Source organism: Maniola hyperantus, chromosome 2 (genome assembly GCF_902806685.2).
Source record: "Maniola hyperantus chromosome 2, iAphHyp1.2, whole genome shotgun sequence".
Lineage (NCBI taxonomy): Eukaryota > Metazoa > Arthropoda > Insecta > Lepidoptera > Nymphalidae > Maniola > Maniola hyperantus.
In genome coordinates, this window is record NC_048537.1 from 7,594,071 (window position 1) to 7,617,996 (window position 23,926).

At 36.7% G+C, this 23,926-nt stretch overlaps 2 protein-coding genes across 4 annotated transcripts in view; one reads left to right on the forward strand and one right to left on the reverse strand.

Annotated features, from left to right (window-relative positions):
* LOC117994923 (luciferin 4-monooxygenase-like) overlaps positions 1–7,318 on the forward strand; it is a 221,794-nt gene extending 214,476 nt beyond the window's left edge. Inside the window, exons 1-10 of one of the 2 annotated variants that reach the window (XM_034982902.2) lie at positions 550–705; positions 2,571–2,778; positions 3,084–3,299; positions 4,226–4,331; positions 4,844–5,000; positions 5,188–5,333; positions 5,674–5,803; positions 6,091–6,312; positions 6,611–6,781; positions 7,072–7,318. In XM_034982902.2, coding sequence (XP_034838793.1) covers positions 580–705; positions 2,571–2,778; positions 3,084–3,299; positions 4,226–4,331; positions 4,844–5,000; positions 5,188–5,333; positions 5,674–5,803; positions 6,091–6,312; positions 6,611–6,781; positions 7,072–7,215 — 1,626 coding nt within the window. In that variant the 5' untranslated portion in view covers positions 550–579 and the 3' untranslated portion in view covers positions 7,216–7,318. Of the gene's footprint in view, positions 1–549; positions 706–2,570; positions 2,779–3,083; positions 3,300–4,225; positions 4,332–4,843; positions 5,001–5,187; positions 5,334–5,673; positions 5,804–6,090; positions 6,313–6,610; positions 6,782–7,071 lie in introns of those variants that run through there. The other variant, XM_069503637.1, reaches the window with a different exon arrangement.
* LOC117994912 (agrin-like) overlaps positions 1–14,092 on the reverse strand; it is a 253,633-nt gene extending 239,541 nt beyond the window's left edge. For both annotated transcript variants that reach the window (XM_069503560.1, XM_069503557.1), the window contains exon 1: positions 13,385–14,092. In XM_069503560.1, coding sequence (XP_069359661.1) covers positions 13,385–13,937 — 553 coding nt within the window. In that variant the 5' untranslated portion in view covers positions 13,938–14,092. The remainder of the gene's footprint in view (positions 1–13,384) is intronic.
* Positions 14,093–23,926: the final 9,834 nt, after the last annotated feature.

Genomic DNA, 23,926 nt, shown 5'->3' on the forward strand with positions numbered 1-23,926 from the left:
GCTTTGATTTCTTTTATTATGCTCGCCCGACTTCGACATAACATACACGTGTAGGTATAAACAAAAATAATTTTTTTACGTTGTAGTGGTTTAGGAAGTCGGTTTTTTATATATTTTTAAGCTTTTAAGTGTAAGTAGTCATCGCTTGGTACCTAAAATATTAATTCATCAGCAAAACTTTTTAATCCACACGGCTTATCCGAAGTTCAATGATATAGCCTATGCTTGGTACCTAAAATAATATTGCACCATCCGCAGCTTCTGAATCACTATAGTTTATGAGTGCTGAAGTGATTTCCTGCTTGGAGTCCAAGTTGCTTGGTACCAATACCTGGTAAACATTTTGCAAATCGGTCCAGAAACCTCGAAATAATCGGTGTACAATGTACGTACATACATTAAAAAACGCGCTGAATTGAGAACCACCTCCTTTTCGGAAGTCGGTTAAAAATGTAAACTTACCTACTAGTAGATCTATATTGTTATCTTTAAGACGTGATGATATGACGAACATTTAAATCTACTAATATCAGTTACCTTATACACATCGCGATATAAGCACTCATTCTAGCGACAGCTATGTTTGCAGAACAAATTAAAAACGGCGTCATATATGGAGATCAAAACTTTTTCGTGCCACCGCATTTAAATTTTGGAGCATTTGTTTTGGAAAAAATTTTGGAACATAAGGACAGGGTCGCTCTGGTGAGTTTTTAATTAAAACTCGTTGATATTTTAAGAGCGTTAACTTTATTAACAAAATAACTTTCTGAAATTGCAAATCCAAGTTGTTTAGGTACTAGCCGATCCCCGCGGCTTTGCCCGCGTGGATATTGGTTTTTAAAAGTCCCGTGGGAACTTTTGATTTTCCAGGACAAAAAGTAATCTATCCGTAGTAGCCCGTCTCCGTGATGCAAGATATGTCAGTACCAAATTTCGTAAAAACATTTAAACGCATGATTCTTTTAAATTCCCACGGTATCACCACGATTTAAGAATTCCTTACTGCATCAAGGCTGAGGAGTTGGATCCTCGAGTTAAAAAAGTCTTTACTTGATAAGGTACCTACTGCCTACCTCCAATATCATAGAATGCCGCGGCCAATGCCATTATTTTAATTTCGTGATATCTCCTAAGATATTATTCTAAATTAAATGATACAAAGAGCAATTTTGGTCTAAACTAAACACTTAATATGACGAACAATTTTATTTTGATAAGGATTAATACTATGATAGTTGAAACACCTTCGAAAGTAAAGCTTTGTTTTAGACCACATTTCATAATAATTATAAAAATGGTTATTGTGAGCCTATCGTAAAAGATAGATATATGCTATTGCGGACTTTTTTTTTAGAACTGTTTAAGAGGAACAATTCCACTCAACATTGTTTTCCTATAACTTTCACTATTTACGCAGCGCACGCCACGGAAGCTCACAGATATGAGACGACTTCTTTCACTTTATTGCTATTTTCGAAGGGATCTCTATTTTTTTTTTAAATATAGCATATGTTACTTAAGAATAATGTAGGTTTCTACTGGTGAAAGAATTTTTAAAATCGGTTCAGTACTTCCAAAGATTATCCCCTACAAACAAACTTACAGACATTACCTCGATATAATATTAGCATAGAGTATAGATAAAATAAAAGAGGTAGGTTACATCTTCAGTAAGTGAGTGCGGTTGTAAGATTTTTAATTTACCACCGTTTAAATACTATCGTCAATAATATATTTTAGCCTGAGGTATACACGTGGCATACACTATATTACAGAATAGTGTATATCTACTTAATATGTCTTTCATCATTCTTGTCATATCATTTATTTTGCTTTTAAATGTAAGGGATATCTTTTATTAATGAATGATTCTCAAAATAGCGACCAAAACCTTTGAAATAATCGGTGAACATACATTAAAAAAATCGAAAATAAAAATAAACGGACCGAATTGAGAATTACCTCCTTTTTGGAAGTCGGTTAAAAATAGGTATATCACGAACAAGATATCCAAGCATTATCAAGACTGCATTATCATAAAGCTGTGTAAGACTGACAGTACAAAATGAATGTACAAAAAAGAACACAAGCAAGACAGTCAAGATTGCTATAAATTAAGCCAAGACGAGCAAAAAGTTCCTAAAGTTGTTTAACTGCGTCGGAATCAAACAAAACAATGCTTGTTTCTTCCAAGCTAAGGAGTTTGATCTTGCTAATTTTACTTTACTACGATATTCTTTATGTATGCCTTAATTTTCAACACATCGAATCCAAATCCATTTATTAAAGAATTAGATGATGCCCGTGACTTTATCCGCGTGGATTTATGTTTTTAAAAAGTATGACAACTCTTTGAATTTCTGGGACAAAAAGTAGCCGATGTATGTCTCTGGGATACAAACTATCTTTTAATCAAATTTTGCCAAAAACAGTCACACGGATGAGTCCTGAAAAGCTAGCAGATAGGCAGGCACGTTTTCGCATTTAGGTAGGTAGGTATATCTAATATTATTTGACTTTTTGGATTTTCTGTCTGTTGATGATGACGATGACAAATTTTATTTCAGATAAATGGAGCAACTGATAAGCAGATAACATATCAAGAAATGGTCCAAAAAATTGTAAACATTGCTTCCGCTCTAACTGACATTGGTGTCAAGATTGGTGACGTAGTGGCCATAGCGAGTGAAAACAGACTCGAATACTACATCACTTCAACAGCAGTTTACTGCTGCGGCGGAATCAGCACTTTCTTTAACAACGCTTATACCAAAAGTAAGTATTTAATATAATATTATTATACCTACAATGAACCTAGAAATCACTAACATGTTTTGATTTGTTATTATTATTGAATCCCGTACTCTCTAGTCGTATACGGCACAATCAAGGATCCCACCGCATTATTATATACCACCCACCTCATCAAAATTGGATTAGCATTGTTAAGATTAGTCTGGACAAAAAGAAGGACGGGTTATTTTTTGAATAACGGGTTTCAGCGTACATACATACAATTCAATTTTAAATTGCAATTTCCATTTTTAATATTATTTATTTTGTAAAATTTGTACTTGCAGATGAACTGATTCATGCTGTTAATATTTCTCAACCAAAATACATATTTGTATCTGGTGAAGTTTTTAAAAATCAATATGATACATTAAAAAGTTTCAATGGTATTCAAAAGTTTATTCTCTATGATGATGAGCCGAAATCTAGGAATTGCCTTCACTATCGTGATCTGTCTGAACGATATGTGGATATTAATACATATAAACCAGTGGACTTTAAAGGTAACGTTCATACCACACGAGTAACTAAAAAGCACTACCCTTACCTTTACCTACATAAATCAATTCAAAAAATATTATAATAAAATATAATGTATTTTAAGGGCTAGGCTGTATAAACTGTATCTCGTAAACCGTAATAGATAGAGAAATTAAATTTTCACAGAATGTGTATTTCTATTACCGCTATAACAACAAATAATATAAATTTCGAAATGACCGCAATGAAAAAAAAAGTGTTATTTCTGGTATGATGTTACGGAACCCTTTGTGTGCGAGTCTGACTCTCACTTGACTGATTTTTCCAGATTAGCCCGCTTCCATCTTAGCTTAGCTTTTATCATGATTCACCACCAGGTGAAATCGCAGCGACGGGTTAACTTGTCAACGAATAAATAAATAAAAATGAACAACGTCAATGAATAAAAAAAAACAGCACAGCGCAATCTCGCGGCTTTTTCATCGACAAAGCGTTGTAAATCCTGAGAGTGATGTGTAGCACTGATTGTGTGTTGTGATACAAAAACTTTTGTATCACAACACACAATCAGTGCGACAGTTTGTTTTATGTTTCGTTTTTATTTTCCAATTTAACCTTTTTAAAGCCGCATTCAAAACGTTAAAGTCTGAGATAGTTTGCAGAGCGCAAACTGCAAGCAACACCACTGGTTTCTATGAATCTATCAATGCAGTGAAATGCAGTCTGCTCTGCGGCCTACAGGTGTTGCCGCGCTCGGAATCAATTTCATACAGATGTAAAAAGACCAGTGGTGACGCGTGCAGTTTGCGGTCTGCAGCCTATCTCGGACTTGCACCTTTAAATCGCGCGTCGCTGTCGTGTGCATTATACTTGAACAATTTTTACTATCATGCTCATTGATGTAGGATGAATATTATTCTTTAAAAAAAATTAAATCGTTCACTTTAAGGAAAGAATGGGATATGTATGATTCTTTATACATCGGGAACTACCGGACTGGCTAAAGGAGCTAAACTGACCCATCTTAGTTTAATTGCAGCATGCCAACAACCATCGTAAGTTGCCAGCCTTTAAGTTGATATTAGTATTATATATATTTTATTATATTTATTTAACTTAGTTTTCAAAAATGTAATAAGTAAAATTAAAGCAAAGCTACACTCAGCTTATGATCTTAGAGTCAAGGCATATTGCTGCAGATGCAGAGCAACGTGTAGCATCAAATACGCCAAGATCAGGCAAGGGTGTCGTCATGTGAAAATGTGTCGGCCGTCGGGCAGAGTTAAGGCGACAAGATGTATTTTACTCAAAGTGTAAAAATATGGGTAAACTAAAGTAAATATATATTTGAACTGTGTTCCCCGGAATCTTTGTTGTCTGTAAAATTAAGAAACGCGCATCAATTTTACCACGCCTCAGTTGTAAACTCTCCACATAAGTAGATAACTTGGTAGAGTTAAAGTTTAGTATGCGTCAGATGCGTCTTGTCTCTTTGACTCTGTCCTTAGATAGCGTGCTGGCGCGCAGGTATAAGTTATAATATCTTCATCATTTTATTCTGTGCCAGATCGGTTACCAGGGATCTGACTCCACTCTCCGTTGCGCCATGGTCAAGTACAATGGGACAGATCTGTACTATACAAGACATCGTTAATGGAACAAAATTAGTTTTTCTGCCAAAATATAACGAAAGGTTGTATATTAAAACCATAGAAAAATACAAGGTATTTATTGCGGCTCTGTTTATTTTATTTAGTTTTTGTTTTGTGGTGGCATCCATACTAATATCATAAATGCGAAGTGTGTGTGTATTAAGTCTTCACTTTACATACACGTGTAAAGTATCTGCTCTTTTTAACACTTTTTTTACTTAAGTAATTAGGTATATTATAATTGTTGATTTCATTTCAGATCGGGTTATTAGCTATGGCACCTCCACTGGTTGTTATGTTGTGTAAATCAACCATAGTTAATGAGTACGATATAAGTTCAGTCGAGGTTCTTTATGTTGGGGGCGCACCAACAAATCCAAAAACTATTCGTCAGGTTAGAACCAGGTATGAGTAATATTATGTTTATTTATTTATCATGTTACATTATTGGTACTTATATATATGACACATATACCGACCTACCTATACCTAGTATGCGACTTTATCAAAGTAGCGTAGCGGAAGTTCTATTTTAGTTAAGCGTAGAAGACCATATATTCTTGTTCCTATATATTTTCATTGATATTGGCGGAAACTTGAGACGAGTCCCTGCGACTCGTCTGATGGTGATGCGGCGCAAGACCGTGGCGTGTGGAAGTCTCTACAAGAGACCTATGTCCAGCCGTAGACGTCTATCGGCTGATGATGATGATGACATTTTCATTACAAATAATCATAATTACAGGTTTCCCCATATAAAACACTTTTTACAAGGCTATGGAATAACGGAAGCTACAGGAGCAGTGTGTAGAGAGATGGAAATTGGAGCCAAGGAGGGAAGTGTTGGCCAAGTCGTTCCAGGAATTATCATTAAGGTGCGTTGTACGTTCTTGAGAGCGATGATAGTCTAGTGGATAAGACGTCAGCCTCCTAATCGTGCGGTTAGGGGTTCAACCAGGGCACGCAATTCTCACTTATCGGACTTTTTTATGTTCTTTTTGCAATTACCTAAATGACTTTCTTTAACGTTCTCAAAGTGAGTCTGCCAATCCACACTCGGTCAGCATAGCGGACTATGCTGTAACTAAGCCTTTCTCATTCTAAAAGGAGAATCGATCTCCAATTCACATGCTTATAACATTCTTGTTGATATTAATTTTAGGTTGTCGATCCAGAAACCAACAAATTAGTAGGAGTCAGTGAACCAGGAGAAGTCCGAATAAGTGGTCCAGTTATTTTTGACGGTTACATAGGAAAGGACAAAAAAGAGGACTTTGACGAGGAAGGGTTCTACAAAACGGGCGATATTGCCTATTATGACAAGGACGGCTTCTTTTACATTGTTGATAGGATAAAAGAAATTATCAAATATAAAGCATGGCAAGTAAGTATAACGATTTATATTTTTTAACTAGATTAATTTTTCTGATGGAATAAAGGTACCTAATATGATTTTTGCTAGATAAATAAAAGTACGCATGAAACAGCCTACTTACTAACATAGTCATTAGCAATTAATTTTATTACTAACAAATGGATGTTATATCTGAAATAAAGATGATTATTATATTATTATTATTTGCGTAAAAAAATGAATGATTTAAGTTGACTTAAAGTTAGAAGATTTTTAAGTCTTTAAAACAAAATGATGTGAATAAACATACTGATGACTTTAACTACAGGTGCCTCCGTCAGAACTTGAAGGACTACTCCTGCAACATCCAGCAGTGAAGGATGCTGGGGTAACTGGCGCGCCAGATTTATTGGCAGGAGAACTGCCCACGGCATTTATAGTAAAGCAGCCAGACGTTCGAGTTACTGAACAGGAGATTGTTTCGTATATTACTGAAAAGGTACCTGATTTTTCTATTATAACGAGTGAACATGAAAAAAAGTGAATAACTTAAATACCATTTTAACTGTCATAACATCAATAGGTAAATCTTAATAATATGTGCTTAGCTCTAAATAAACTCCAGAATAGGTTTTAATTATGTTTTTACGAAACACACGGCTCTGAGTGTCTTTCAAAGAACATATTAATAAAGTAAGCTAAGTTCTAATGCGAAGCCAGAGTAAATAAGCAGAAAATACCAAGCTACTTAAAATCTCAAATTTAAAGTGCACTATCATTTATTTTCAGGTAGCGCCGTGGAAAAGACTGCGGGGTGGCGTAATATTTGTTGATGAGATACCAAAAACTCCCAGTGGCAAAATTCTCAGGCGAAAACTGAGACAGCTTTTGTCAAAGCAAAGACCACAAAAGCTACCTGCCAGCAAATTGTGATCTCGGTGGGAACTTTGGCATATTGAATTATAAATTAATAAATCTCCCAGTCTTTCTGCCTTAAATACAATACGACCTTTATTCAAAAATAAAAATGCTTCACAGTTTCCATTGGGATTTTCACTTGTTGCTCTTGATTTCGGATAAATTTCATATTACCTGTTTATTATCTTTTTTTCTCATTCTCAGAGGAGATTTCCATACTCAGTAGTGGCCGGCGATTAGTTAAGATCATGATGAATCCCAATGGACTCATTATTTTTTTATTCAGCTACAAGTTAGCCCTTGACTGTGATCTCACCTGGTGGTAAGTGATGGTCCAGTCTAAGATGGAAGTGGGCTAACCTGGAAGGGATATGGCTTTTTATTGAACCCATACCCCTTTATTTTCTACACGGCATCACATAAACAGAACCCGAGATCTCCTACTAATTTAAGGCTACACTGCAGCGCACTGCATTTTGCAAGCAAGTATTTTACCGATATTATAGACCTCTGATTTTGTGGTATTAAGCTAAGGTATTAAGATTTGATTATTATGAATGATAAAGCGTTGGCTAGCATTTAGTGAATATCAACATCGTGTTTAATGACTGGCTATAGAAAATAATTCGACTTTATTACCGGGTACTTACGTGTTTATTTTCGTTTTATTAAAAGTTAACCTAGTTCGTGTAGGGCGCTACAAGTAGAAATAATTCTAGCTGTTTAGCTAATCTATGCAAGAATCCGTGGAACTCAAGCAGGAGGCCAAGCTATGCAGCTGTTATTTTATGTGGCTCACTGTCAGGTTGAAAGTTTAATTAGAACCATACTAGGCCCTATCCATATTATCCTTACCCATATTTTTAAAACGAAAGTGTGTTTGTTGGTTGGTTCGTTAGTTTATTGGTTTGTCCTTCAATCACGTCGCAACTGAGCAACGAATCATCGTGATTTTTGCATGGGTATAGTTAAAGAGCTGGGGAGTAACATAGGCTATTATTATTTTTACCTATCTACGAAAATCAAAGAGTTCCTACGGGATTTTTAAAAACCTAAATCCACGCACGGGCACCAGCTAGTTTCAGTATAAATGCGAAAAGGACACGAACGGAGCGAATCTTCTAGCCCATTCAAAGAAACAGTCAGTTAGTTAGTCTGACTGACTAACTAGTCGGTTAGTCGACAATGTTCTTGGGCAGGCGATAATCATTTAACATGAGGTGACCCGCTAGCACGCTATTTATACCGATGTAAATATCACTGCTTAAAATTGTAGTTTATACAAGTTAAACCTAGTTGTAAAACGGAATTCAACTGAATATGCGTTTAACTGCGACATGTGTAACAAATTCACATTCAGTAAAGTTCACACGTATTAATATTCAAGACCATACGAAGCCGAGGCAAATTAACTAGTTACAGTTAAAGTTCTCTTAATTTAATGCATGAACTCCTATAAGCATGCAAATGTCGTCAATGAGAAGATAAAGTGGGTAGTTTAGATTATCGGTGAAAGCAACGACACACATTTTTCTGACACAACCTAATCAGATTTAATTAACACCAACTAGCGTGCAATGCGTGCATTGTGTGAACATTTAAGTAACATATAGGGTTGCCTCTACATCAATATTTTATCTCACCGTACTAAGAATGCTAAGCTTTTATATATGAAACCAAACCTGCGTTATAAGGTTGTATCTGCAAGTACTTTTTCTTTTTCATGTATTCTTAATAACTGTCAATAGATGGCTTCAAAGGTGTCTTCAAATAGAAGCGCGTTGTAAATGCACCACACGCGTATCGGGCATGGCAGCGATAATTGTAATACTTTAAGTTTTAAACTTATCTTAAGTTTACTCCAAGCTCCAAGAAGACATATTGGAGATATCTCTCAACAAGTTCAAAGTTTTCATAAAAAGGATAAAGTTATTGGAAAGTCCTATTACAATGTATACTCCATATTTATTTAAATGATACGATAGCTTAGGAATGAGTAACTTTAACAGCTTTAATAGTTACAATAAGTTTAACTTATATTGTAAAATGGTGATAATAAAAAGAATACGCGGCTGAGTTTGTCGGAGGCTTTTCTCAGACCAGCGCGGGTGTGGAACCCTTGTAGCTTTAGTTTTAAATTTACTTAATTAATATCAATCACCATTTCATTATTATCTTACAAATTCCATAATTGACAATCAAAAACTGTTCAATGGTACTTACTTTGAATAAATGATTTCAGTTTGTGTTTGAATCTAATAAACATTCCCGCTTAAAATTGACAACAATCAATACTATTGAATCTATGCAACAACCCTAGTGAAGTGGCGCCAGCGCAGATTGATTAGTCACACACACGGCTATCGAGATTTTCGTGTTAGATGATATGGGTTTCGAGGTAGGGTTTCATCATTATGCCAAACGTCTTAAATTTCTAGCCAATGAAGCACCCAGGCCGTGATTGACTTTTATATGGGTGTTGTAAATCTTTGCTGATTGCTAAATTGGTCTTCGTTAAGACAATGAAAATGCTGTCGTGCTTTCGCATATCGGTACGTATAAATACTAACTATAGGTTCTCATCTAGCTGTGGTGACTATGGCTAAGGGTAGTGAAAAATCTAGCGGTTTTCTGTGATAGAAAAAGCTCGCTTAGGATTTTTTGCCTCATTTCAATTTGTCACGTTGCTGTGGACTTAGAAAGGAAAATACAGATAATGTTTTTATCACTAATAAACCTAGCAAAATACATTGTAGAATAATTAATTTACCCACACTAGATGATGCCCGCGACTTCATCTCCGTGGATAAATTTTTAAATATCCATGGATTTTTCTGGGATAAAAAAGCCTATGTGTTAATCCAAGACCTATCTTCATTCCAAATTTCAATCAAATCCGTTCCGTAGTTTTTGCGTGAAACACACACACACACACTTTAGCCTTTATAATCTTAGTGTGAAAGACCGCTCTACAATCCACATACATTCCTGTATCATAATAGTATGATTACCTATAGGAAATTCTACCCTTTTGTTAGCACAGATCATTATACCAGAGATGCCTAGCTCAGATATAGATTTATTTTAGAAAATGACTATAATACTCCACAATAGGTGGATAATAATAGGATTGTTAGTAGTCGTTACAGTAAATTGCATGGTGTAGCAAAAGCCAATCTCCGCCCACTGTGTAATCCACCTATGGTCTTCGTAATGACACTCTATCGCTCGTGGAGGATCAATTCGTGGATAATTTAAATATCTCGTTAAGTAACTTCACCCGCGACTGTACCTATTATGACATCGTACCTACCGTCAATGGTAGAGTTCTGAATTCAGAGTTCTGCGTTAGACTTATCACTACCCATACCTATTATAAATACGAAAATGTGTTTATTTATAATTTCTTCAGCCACGCCTCAATGGAGCATTGGATATCCGTGATTTTTGCATCAATATAGTTAAAGACCTGTAAAGTGGCATAGGCTACTTGTTATCACGTAAAATCAAAGAGTTTTCAGGGGATTAAAAAAAATTAAATCCGCGCGGAAAAAATCACGGACATCAGCTAATTTTGAATAATATTTATAAGTAATAATAAATAAATAGTTGCTCATTCGACTGTCGTAGATATCAAAAAACATTTAAACATTGCTGAAAAAGCAAATAAATAGGTACCTAGTTGTAACCGCGGAATACAGAATTCTGAACTTAGAACTCTAGAGTCTAAACCATTCTGTGTTGAGCCTACAATTATATCATCATTATTAAATACCTAATACAAACGCCTATACCTACTTTATATCAAATACCTACCTACTGCTACTTGCGCATTATCATAATAGGTTATTATTATCTTTATAAAGGTAACAGGGCAATAATATAATTAAAAAATCTAAAGGAAAAAAGGACCTACTTTACTGGTTTCGATATTTTTCCCTACGCAAAGTAAAAAGAGGTCTTTATAAAATTTCTTTTCATAACTTTGTTTTTTAAAGTTTTTGAAACCACTAAGTAGGTAGTAACGGAAAGCTCTTTAAAGACAAAGGTAGTTTTGTTGTGAAACTCCAAATTCTACTTGAAAATTGTAAGAACTCTTTGTGGTGTTTTAAGTGTACTTAAAATACATTAAAAGTCATTACAAATGTTTTCCCAAGTTCTTTAAAATGTTGTCAACTTCATTAAGCAATGTGACCTCCAATTGAGATAAAGTATAAGGCTTCCTGTAAATGAAGCTGGGCAAAGCCGTACCGGTGCCGAAAGAAAAAGAAATAAAATCCATATTATCCATTATAATATCCATATTAATATTATAAATGCGTGCCTGTATATCTGTCTATGTGTCTGTCTGTCTATCTGTATGCTAGCTTTTCATGGTCCATATGTTTAACCGATTTTGACCAAATTTGGTACAAAGATAGCTTGTATCCCGGAGAAGGACATAGGCTACTTTTTATCGCAGAAAATCAAAGAGTTCCAATGGGATTTGTAATAACCGAAACTCACGCGGACGAAGTCGTGGGCATCACCTTAGTTGCATATAAACCGTAACGGCGGCGTCGCCACTCCTGTCCTATGCCGTTATTTTGTGTACACTATTTCCACGTAATAAAATCGCGGCGCGGTGCGGCGCCGACGATAGGCTCATATGCGATTTTAATTTATTTATTAACTTACGGTCCGGGCGCCAATGCGGCTCCGGCTTCATGTACAGCAACCCTTAAGTGATCGCGAGAATCTTCCTAATTTGTCCAATACTCGGCAATGCGATGACGGTAATCCTACACGGAACAAGGGTATCTCTACTTTGCTAACGAATTACATTAAGAGTTTACGAGATGGAATTGGCTTGATGAAAAATACAAGAATATTGGATGTAGTGCACACGAAAAACCGGTAAACGTCAGGTACCAAAGTAATAGAATGATGACCAGAAAGTACAACATTTAATTATATTAAGACCAAACTGCACCAAATTCTAGCAAATAAACACTATTTCTATTAGCAATTCTCCTACTAGGTGGACAGACGACATCAAACGAGTTGCATGGATTCAGGCGGCGCGGCGCATGGAAGTGAAGTGGCGTATGCAAGACAATGGCGTATAGCATGGCGTGGCGTTTGGATGGCAAGAGGCACATTATTAATGACCAACAGTGGAGGTCTATCGGGTGACGATGATGATAGTGATGATTCAATGCAGCAAGCCGTGATTATGGGCGCGTCCAGAACAAAAGTATGGACCACAACCTCGCGAGTCAAAATAATATTATATGTACAAGTTGGCTCCACCGAATAACGGCACGTGCACACTCGACACATTTACCTGCTGTTTTTTTTATTTCGTTACAAGTTAGCCCTGCGATCTCACCTGGTGGTAAGTAATGATGAAGTCTAAGAAGGAAACAGGCTAACTTAGAAAGGATATTAAACCCCTTATCGGTTTCTACGTGGCATCGTACCGGAACACTGGATCGCTTGGTGGCACGGCTTTGCCGGTAAGCTGGTAACTAGCCTCGGCCTAAGCCTTCCACCAGACCATACCAGAGATCTTTTAGAAATTATAAATACTTACCCAATTTGCCTGTGTCGGGAATCGAACCCGGAACCTCCCACTTGTAAACCCACAGCGCTCTTCACTCATATTTATTTTTGAACTCCTTGTTCTATAGCATTTGTTAACTCAAATATAATTTACACATACAAACGCAAAATCTCACACTTTCCGATCGTCGACTATACCTACTGTTGATCATCAGCGTTCAAGGTCCGATATTGTAAACGTTGTCCGATAAACACATCCATATAAGCTTCTTGTTGCCTTTTAGTCCGATATCGACTAACGGCAAATTACGAACGACTATTTCTCCAGAACTAAGGGATTAGTTCCAATTAAAATGCGTTCGATATTGCTCTAGATAAAGTAAAGCTCGCGATTTATTGTTACATTACAAATCTTAATACCGTCATTAGTAAACGCTGTACTTGGATAGAATATCAATAAGAAATACAGTAGGTATTTTCTCTGTCCATTCTACTAATTGAATGTTTTCTCACTCACTTCAATACTGATTTCGTCTGTAAGAAGGAACGGACTTTACTTTTATAGCTTGTGTACATAAACAATCATAACACTAACATTCATATAAAACGAAACAAACATAATAGGACAGTAAACATTTACCTTTTAGCGCGGCATTCACTCTATCCAAATCATATAGTGACAGTGGAAGAGGCTCGTACAACAATCGCAGCCGCGGCGTTTTCCAGCTACCATATTTCTCGTAAAAACCATCACTCAAAAATATACCCGAAGAGTGTCTGTAAAGCCTATAAGCGCACTTACTCGTCCGCAGCCAGTCAACAAACACGATCGCACCGTTCAGAGTATGTTCGTCTCCTAGAAAAACATGGCTCTTCATCTCCTGCACATCCCCTTTCATTATCAAGCGTATGTAAAGTTTATAAGACATGAATATTTTCTCCCAGGGCTTGCTGCCTCGCTTTATCTTTCTGACGCTTAGGACTCGCGCCGTGAAAATGTACTTGGATTCCGACACTGCCGACGACAGAATCTCGTAATCATTAGTTATCGTGTCGTTTAAAGCACATTTAGAAACGTTTATATTCTTCTTTTGGTGTAAGGTGTCCCGTCTTTTGACAATACCCCGTATATCGAAATGACCGTGTATCTCTGTACAGGAGATAAGCAATAACACTAAAAATTTAAGCTTCATTTTTCTTTATGTAGCTTAGATGTGTCTCGTTTTACGAGGGACGAGTGCTTGAATAAAAGAACATTTTAAGTGTTTCTACATGGAGAAACTTTGATTGAAGCGGCTCGTAAACACACGTCGACCACAATGTTGCGCAAGAGTCCGAGCTGGCGCCACCGAGACGCGTGCGCGAGTGCGGACCTGCGCGCACACTGGAGGCTTCGCAATTCCATGCAACCTTCATCGACGTAAACAAACATAAACTAACGTGTCATTAATTCACCAATGAGACACGAAGTTTCCTTATTGGTAGACTCAATTTTTAACAACGCCCCAACAGCGAATAACTCCGTTTACGTAACGCAGTGCATTAAAGTTTACTTCACACCGGTATTCTAAAATATTGCTTCTTTATCCCGGGTGTCATGGAAAGCTCGATAGGTCAACGGGGGCACAATGCCGCGGGGTGGGAGATAAAACGTAGAGCACAATATGAGCCGGGTTAACAGTTATTGCCGAACGACTCGCCGCCTTACTACGCCCTGAATATTCATGTACGAGAGCCAAGCCAAGCGGTGGATCGCTCGGGATAACTACTTTTGTCGCAATATATACTATTCATGCGGTTTGTTCGCAAAACGGAAGCTCGTCGAGGATTTTAAAAATTTTAAAATTCAAATGAGGTTGAATTTTGTATCCATAGGAATTATCTCGTAACAAAATATTACAAAACGCTTCTTTTGTATCTCGCTAGAAAATGCAGATCACATCTTCGCTGTTCATTAAAATTTAAATAAAAAGCACGTTTGACGAGGCTCAGGCTACCCCATTTTTATTTTTAGCGTCTATTAATAATCTGCAAGGGTAAAAAAATACATAATATCTATCGGATACAAAGCGAAAACTAATAATTAAAAAACCTTTTTGAAAACAAGTTTTCATTTCAGCCTTGCACCTACATGTACAGACGTCAGACACGATGTAGTCATAACTCCGTCGTGGCCATTCACGATGGACATTTGAGAAGCTCCATATTTACCACCCCCGTCTCTATCATGAGACCCTGGACATCATTTAGGTCTATATTACTTATCAAGACAAATCCAACGAGCCCAAACACGTCGGAGCTATTTTGAAAGGTTCAGAAGTTCCTCCTCCTCCCGGCTCCATCATGAGAGCACCTCCATGGTACCTACTTACCATATTACTGCATTGTCATCGAAGTTACATATTATACATACATACGGATCAAATACAACACCTCTTTTTTGAAGTCGATTAATAAAAAGAGTTTACATACCTATTACCTAGCGACGTAAAGCGTACATAGACGATTGCAACGCTGCACGAGGAATTTGGAAAGTGGTACGAGCGTGGGCGGGCGAGTCGAGGCGGTCGATCTCTTGACGAATCTTTACATCGCACTTTATTATTTTGTAACCTTTTTCACATAAGTATATCGGATTATTGAAATCGATCCATCGCACCGATCAATCATACTTTGTCTTGTGAATAATTTATCACGAGACATCTTTATTATAAATGAGTTTCACCTTAGAATATGATTTTGAATCGCATAATTTCCATAATAGAAACCTTGAGAATAAGAGCAGTTCACTTAATCTTCTACATTATAGATATCTAGCAAAATTCCAAAATAGAATCAAGGAAGAAGAGTTGTGTTCCTTTTCTAAGAACCACATAATGGTATAGGAATTTTATTGGAATGACAATGCAGTGGACTTTGAAATCTTTCTGCAATCTGCATCAGTCCTCGTACGACTTAAGAGTACGAGATGTGGTTAGCAATATAATCTAAATACATCAAAGAAAATGCTGAGTGACTGACTGACTGATCTATCAACGCACAGCTCAAACCACCGGACGGATTGAACTGAAATTTGAGATGCAGGTAGCTATTATGACGCAGGCATCCGTTACGAAAGGATTTCTGAAAATTCAACACCTAAGTTGAAATTTGTGTAGTCCATGCAAACGAAGTCGCGAGAATAAGCTCGTATTATAATAATTACCAGGACCTACGCGACAGCTTGAAGTACTCTCCGAGGCAAGAGAAGAAAGAAAAGACCTAATACTACCCTTAATAATAAAAGTTCCGTCGCCCACCCTGTTACTGACTTGGATTTAATTTTACGTTACCCGTTATACCCGGAAATTGACAAAGTAATATTATGTTGTTGCAATTAAACCCCGCGTTCTTATATTATAATGGTTAAGTTCATGAATAATAATTAGTCTAAAGCATAATAATATTATGAACTGCGAGGAAGCCATCACTAATCAAAAAATCCTACGTAATACCTACGTCTACAGACGTCTACAACTATAAAGCACTAGCTGATGCCCGCGACGTAATCCGCGTGGATTTAGATTTTTTAAAATACCGTGGGAACTCTTTGACTTTCCGGAATAAAAATGCCTATGTCACTCTCCAGGTCTTTATTTATTTTTATTTATTTTTATTTTTCATGTACCAAAATTGTAGTTACAAAGTAAGTATAGTAAAGTCTTTATCTATACCTATGCAAAAATTACGTCAATCCGTTGCACCGTTGCGACGTGATTGAAGGACAAACCAACAAACAAACACACTTTCACATTTATAATAAGCGTACCGACTAAATAAGATTAAGAACATGAAAATCTAAGAAATCGTATGTAGTAGAAAATTGTGTACTTTAGGCATAAAAATCTGGCAAATAAATTCATTCTTTCATTCAACTATGAAAACGATATTCATAATATTGTGAGCGATAATATTCAACTAATTTACAGTGGTATCGGTGGCATTAAAATAAAAGACGCAGCCGTTTAGTTATCATTTAAACATTTAAAACAGATAAGCTTCGTGTGGGGTGCAGTCGCATCATGACGAATGGCGGTACCCATTACTTTCTCCACAGCCTATAACGCCTCCTGTGATCCGAGCTTTAGATACAAGGCGCGAACAGAGAGGTATAATATACTAGAGGTAAAGATTTCCCTCACTGCCTCAACCTTACTAATGAACAAGGGGACCAATAATGATAGTTTCTTTGCTTTCGCGATATTGAGGAACATTAAAAAGCTCTATGGAACAAAAAAAAATGTGAAGACTCTTTAAATATATGACAAAAAAGGTGAACCATATTGCCTGGAAGTGCTTTTACAAAGAAAACTAGTGTAACGATTTAGCGCTAGACAGCTGCTTTTACTGTATCAGTCAATTATATAATATACGGATGCGGATGCTGTTGAACCAAGAGTAATAGAGATAAATATAATAGATAATAATTTATGTTAATGTTCTTCAAGATAGTTAGAAATTTATTTCATTAAGTCTTTGTATTATATGGTAGAGGCGCTTTTTAACGCCTGACGTATGAGAACTGCATCTCTATGATCTATAGCTCAATGAATGTGGCCCGTAAGAACTATCAAGTATCAATACATCTGCATCGACAGTCGACACGATGAGCATTTAAAAATATTCTGATGATTAAAGCGACGAAGGTATGAATTTTAATATGGCTTGTATGTCTTACGTACATTTTTATAATTTTTCGTCTCCATCTTCAGATAAATCTATCTAGACTGCTAAATATTAATACCACCTAAGTGCGTTTAAATGTAACCCTTTACTATTAACATTAATCTAACTTAGGATTCTTCATAAACGTTTGTGCAACTTATGCATGTAAACAGAGCCTACAACAGCGCAAAAGGAAATTCCATTCACCCTAGTGAATAATTCCTAAAATGATATTGTATGTAACAAAAGTTGCCTAAAATAAAAATTCTGAGAGTTCTGTACCGCGGAAAAATGGGCATAAAATTATTTATTTAATTACTAATTTGTTGTTAATTTGAACTTTAAAACTAGCTTGAAAATCAAAACATAATGTTAAATTCTGACATAAATCTAAACTCATAAAGTACGAAAACGAAACCCTGCAGATTACTGATCTGGTCTAAAGCCGTAAAAAAATGTCTCGTGACATTTACTACTCGTGCGTAAAATATTCAGCTATCGAATCAGTTTTGATTGTCTTACCTGATTTAGAAATTTAACGAAAACATAAATCACACTAAATCATCAGGGTTGCTTCAGCAACTTAATTCTGTGGTGTACCTACCTACACAATAAGTCATACCACCTTGATTTAATGAAGTAAGTAGATAATCTCAGTATTATGTATAGTTTTCTAAGTTTATCCTTCAACGTTCGCACGTATCGTGCGGCGAGGCTGTGAGAGCGATACGGATCGCTTCCAAAGCCAAGTCTCCTACTAGACTAACCTAACTAGACGTAACACAAGTAACAAAGAGCGATGGCTCTTAATAGGAGACTGTTCGCACACAAAGACAGATTTATTGACACCATTGGAGCCATAATTTATTAAGCACTGACTAAGTAGCGTTTATTCACCGCAGTACTCTAGAGACTAGTATTTATAGTAGCGCTAAACAGTTGTTTATTTATGTACTACGGTTACTGTGCTATAGCCCGTAATAACGTTGGACGGCTTATCTGCACGTTATAATTAAGACCCCAATAACTATTTACAGTGGAAAATTATAATTACTGGTCAAATCAGGGGATGCACGATTTAGCTCATAATTGCAACATCAAAACATTGGATATACAAACTTGACAGTTAAAACCAGTTTTTAATCATCGATTAGCAGATCCGGCCCCATTGAGCTCGGGTAGGGTTTCTGGAAAACTTTTTTTCGTCATCGTCGTCATCAATCGATGGATGTCCACAGCTGGAGATAGGTCTCTCGTAGGGGCTTTCACCCGCTACGGTCTCGCGCTGCCTGATTCCAGCAGCCCTGCCACGCGTTTGGTATCCTCTGTCAATGCTACACTTACCGGTGCGACATTGGCTTTCCAGCATCTTGAGACTTCAATTATCGGTCATTTGAACTATGTTCCCATCCATTGCTACTTCAGCTTCGCAACACGTAGAGGCTAGCTACCTTTCAGCTAGTAGCGATATGAGAAGGGAACTATACAAACCTATGCAGTGCCCCTAAATATTTTTTACATCGAAAAACCGAACCTAAAAAGGTCCAATCTTAGAACAGTCTATAGTAGGTAGGTACATAGACAGAACATAGTACCTACAGTTTTCTTTTCTCGTAATATGTCTGTGGAGTAGCTAAACTCGATCCACTAATTAAAGTAGTTCCTAGTCTACTTACTTTATTCGAAAGTAAATGCAAAGACGTTTGTGTTCTTAATTCCTTTTGTTCAATCTCACCACTTCCAACTTGGATAGTAGCTTTAAATGATAATATTTAACTCTGCCCTCTAAATTTCTTTAACCACCCTATTTAAAATAAATCTAGCTAAGAAGTTCATCAAATTCAAATCATTTATTGAAATTGGTACCGTTGTACACTTTTGATTGTCAATAATTTTGGACATTGTAAGATAATAATGTGATGGCAATAATTAATTACGATAACTTAAAACTAAAGCTACGAGGGTTCCAAACGCGCCCAGCGGGGAGATTCGCTAACTCAGTGTCAAACATTGAATGATAGTCCCCGAGCTTATTTGATATTGGTTGGTTTTACATTGCTGCTTCACTTGAGTAATATCAAAATAAGTTTTCGTAAAAAACCTTCAATGGATCAAAAATAAATTTCAAATGAGCTCGGTCGCTAACAAGTGTTAGACACCGAGTTAGCGAATCATTAGGCAGGTCCATGAAGAGCCCACAAAAAGTCAGCCGGGTAATCTCATCTCATCCTGCATAGTTTCACGATTTAGTGATGCTCAGCTTAGGGCGTTTAAGGCGCAAAACACACGGGAAGTATCCTATGTGATCCTATAGGTTTCTTGACAGATGCGACGGACAGACAACGAAGAGATCGTATAAGGGTTTTTTCCTTTTGAGGTACGGAACCCTAAAAAATGTAAATAGGGTGTCAAAATGCCAGCAATATTGACCCGGGTCACTCCTGTACTAAATGCGGAAACTCTTTTGTTACGCTTTACTTCTATACAGTATTGTTTACGAGTATTCTAACTTAAGTACAATAAGAACCTGGACAGTTCCGCACACAATGGGTTCAAGGCGTATAATCCAAGTTCCACTGAACAGGCTACTATAAACTTCTGAAATGTGAATTGAATTTACTACAAAGTTTATATACAAGAAGGTGGACAATATTATGTAGAGTTCTTCGCAGTTTACGAAATTGACTCGCTAGTTTTGCTTTTGTCATAACTATTTTATGAATGCTTATTTTCTCTAGAATATCAAATTTTTCAAACGGTCACCTATTATTTTCTCAATATAAATAAATGCTCCAATAACTAAACAAGTTGTGATCTGAAATCTGTATAAAGATTACCTGTAAGAGATTGCTTGTCTATACGGCTGCCTTTGCTTACTTTTGTTATCCTTTTCTTTATTTTTTTCGTAGACGCAAGATTTTTTCATCTTTATTACCTGTTATCTCACAAAGCCACCACGATCCAAACTTCATAGTTGCTGATCGTTCCTCCCTTTGTTGGGGACAATACACAGGGAAACTTCCAGCTTTTATAAAATAACGTAGGTCTGGCACGCGCTGGCTCTCTCTCTATTATATTCTTCTTTGGCTAAGATGCGACACTCATCTCCTCGCATTATACGAAGCTTAAATTGGATCTTCTTGGAATTTTTAGCTTAAAATGGCTCTCGCAATAAAATTTATTGCAAAGTATTTGACCCCGAACAAAATCTATTCGTGAATCGCTCCGGATTCAATTAAAACCGACTTAGAATAACACTTTTAAGTGGATACTTAAAAGAGTATAAAGACGAAGGTAAAACGTAAAAAGTCTAATAAACATAACGTTGAAGAAAGGAGCGTTTTAGTACAATAAATAAACACTGAGTAAGCTTGAGTGCCTAGCTTTTTAATAATAGAATTCAATAGGGAATTAAACCTACTGTGTCAATAAAATGTTCAGATATTTTTAATTCATGTAAGTACTACTAGGTAACTTTTAGTAACCTCGACAGAAGAATTATGAAATATTTATACCTATACCCACCTATATAAATGAATTATTAACTAACTAGCTGATGCCCGCGACTTCGTCCGCGTGGTATTGGGTTTTTAAAAATCCCCTGGAAACTCTTTGATTATCCGGGATAAAAATATCCGGGTCTTTATCTATACCCATGCGAAAATTCACGTCAATCCGTTGCACCATTGCGATGTTATTGAAGGACAAACCGACAAACCAATAAATCACCAAACAAACACACTTCTGCATTTATAATAAGGGTAGGTACTGATGTTTTCAATCTATACTAAACTTATAAGAAGGTAAAGTTTGTAAGTTTGTTTGTAAAAAGTAATCTCTGGAACTACTAAACCGATTTTGAAAATTCTTCCACCAGTAGAAAGTTACATTATTCCTGAGTGACATACGTTATATTTTATTTTCAAACAAATTAGACATCCCTACTAAAATTGTTATAAGCTACCGGTGCGAAACCGGGGCTGGTCACTAATCTTTTTTAAACAGAAGAGGTTTGCTTCTATATTATAACTTTATAGGCGGTTTTCAAAAGTAGTTTATGTTAAAAAGGTAATTTGACTTTCCTTATAATAAAATACGCTCTACATTTAAGCTTACGCTTTCTATAACAATATTTCAATACAAACAAAGACAACAATGTAACCAAAATACGGCTAAGGTATCACAGACAATGAATAGTGAACAATGTGTTACTTTACTAATTGGAATTAAGTTTACAGTGTAATAATACAGCTTACGGATACATTGATAAAGCGATCAGTTATTGGTAGTTTTCATGTACATCCAAAACTCACCTTTATTGCTAAGGATATAAAAGCTGCTCGCTTTTTGAACCTGAAACATCCCTATAAAGCTGGTTAGTACAACGTGTTTGTTCATTGTCGGCTGGTGCACAAACGCATCGAGCGCATTCACTCCATTAACTTAACGAACAGTTGTCGAGATGTCGATCAAACCACGTCTCAATGCCTTCACAAAGCGCATTATGGATGCAACACCCACACTCCTTTTAGTACCTTTAATACCCAAGCTCCACAAGGCTCAGGCCAGTGGCATGCAGAACATAGAGGCATAAAAGCACTGCTTACTCTTACTTATTTAAAATAGACAACTTGACTACCTATTGTTTTTTATTGACCTGTCAGTAAAAATGCGGATAGATCTGGGAACCCTCCGCATTATTATCCCAAGAAATCTCCTACCATTATGTGATTAATGGAAAGAGGTAACGATTCTCAACAATGAGGAATATGGCGCCAGTAAATAGGCTCCTACCTAAACCATGGTTTCGAAGCCTGTGCTCGCAGGCTCAGGCATGGGCTATTTTTAATTCTGCCCTTGTTTATTCTCGCTTCAAAGCTTATTATAATCGCCTTTGTGGAATTATTCGAGGCAACTGGCGTTTTATAATAATTTAATATTAAACAAATTCCTGCGTGGAAGCTCTCATCCGAAATTAGGGAAAACGATCAATTAAAATATAAAATCAAATATTTCATGTACAATGAAGATTGTTAACGAACATTTTGAAAGCGTAGTTTGGGTAGCCTACATCAGCTAAGTGAAGTCTACCGTCTTTATAGCAGTCTTATTCTCTTAATACCAATCTTTTAACCTCATTCCTACCTATTAACCAGGTGGCAAGCACCATCAGAATCCTAACCTTAAATTATATAGAGCGTATTTATTGCCTTTTCACTTTTAGAATATTATATCAATGTGTCTTTAGATTGTGAAATCCGGTCCCTTTTCATTATACAAAATATTCATAAAAATACACATACATAAAATCTTACCTTTCACAGCGGCGTTAATTCGATCCAAATGATAAAGCGTTAATGGAACGGGATCTGTCAGGAGGCGGAGTCGTGGTGTCAGTCCTCTTTCACCATCGAAATTCACTCCGTCACTCAAAAAGATCGCTGAAAGCCGCGGCCGCGGGCCCGGCGCGCACGACTCCTGCGCACGGGGGCGTTCGGCCATTAGCGTCGAACCGCTCAACGAGTCCACGGAAGGTCCCTCCTGATTAACGAGCTGCTTCAGATCACTTTCATTACCCTTCACAACACGACGCATGTAAACCCTGTACAAATTCGATCTTTTCCCACCAATATCGTGCATCGATCGAAACTTCTTAACCGTCAGAACTTTGCCCGTAAAAATAAACTTCGCCTTCCCTATCGCCTCCATCAAAGCCCATTCGTCCTCAATAAGGCTCTCATTGAAATTGCACAGCGGCAGGATAGCCCTGTGCCTCCTGTGCGCGTTATTCCTTTTTCTCACTTTGCCGCGGATCCGCATCTCGCCCACGACGAATGCCAGCGCGATAATATAAACAATAACCATTGACGGCCTCATCTCGTAGAATCACTGGTAAACACTTTTTAATGCGCTCGCTACAAATGTATCTGTCGCATTATTCAAGTTATTTATGTCCCCAGAAGCTCGTAAAGTGCCAGCGACAGCTTATTAAAGGGGCAACACGTTGACATCTCACTAACAGAAAGTCGTCAAATTGAATAAGTTATTTGAATGTAAAGTAAGATAAATATGCAAAATATTATTCAAATGTCATCACAAAAATCCAAATGTAAGAAGTTGATTGACACCTTTAGTAAAGTCTTATCAGTAGATCGATATACAAAAGTGTTTGTAAACAAACGTGTGGGCGTGTGCGTACGAGATGGCGCTAAACTAAACGCGTGCGCACGCGCAGCTCACTGGAGCTAACTGAAGGCTGTCACGCGTAACCATAAGCCGTCTATGGGAAAAAGGGTGCTTACTGCTTAAAAACGTGTGCATTAATACTAGTAATTGTTTACTCTACTACACAATATTTAAACACGAGATATAATACTGCTAATTCGATTAGCCAAACTAATTAATTTCTATACTAAGTATACGTCTCATGCAAAGATAGCAGTAATTTTAAATCTGTCAATTTAGTTTTGAGATGAAT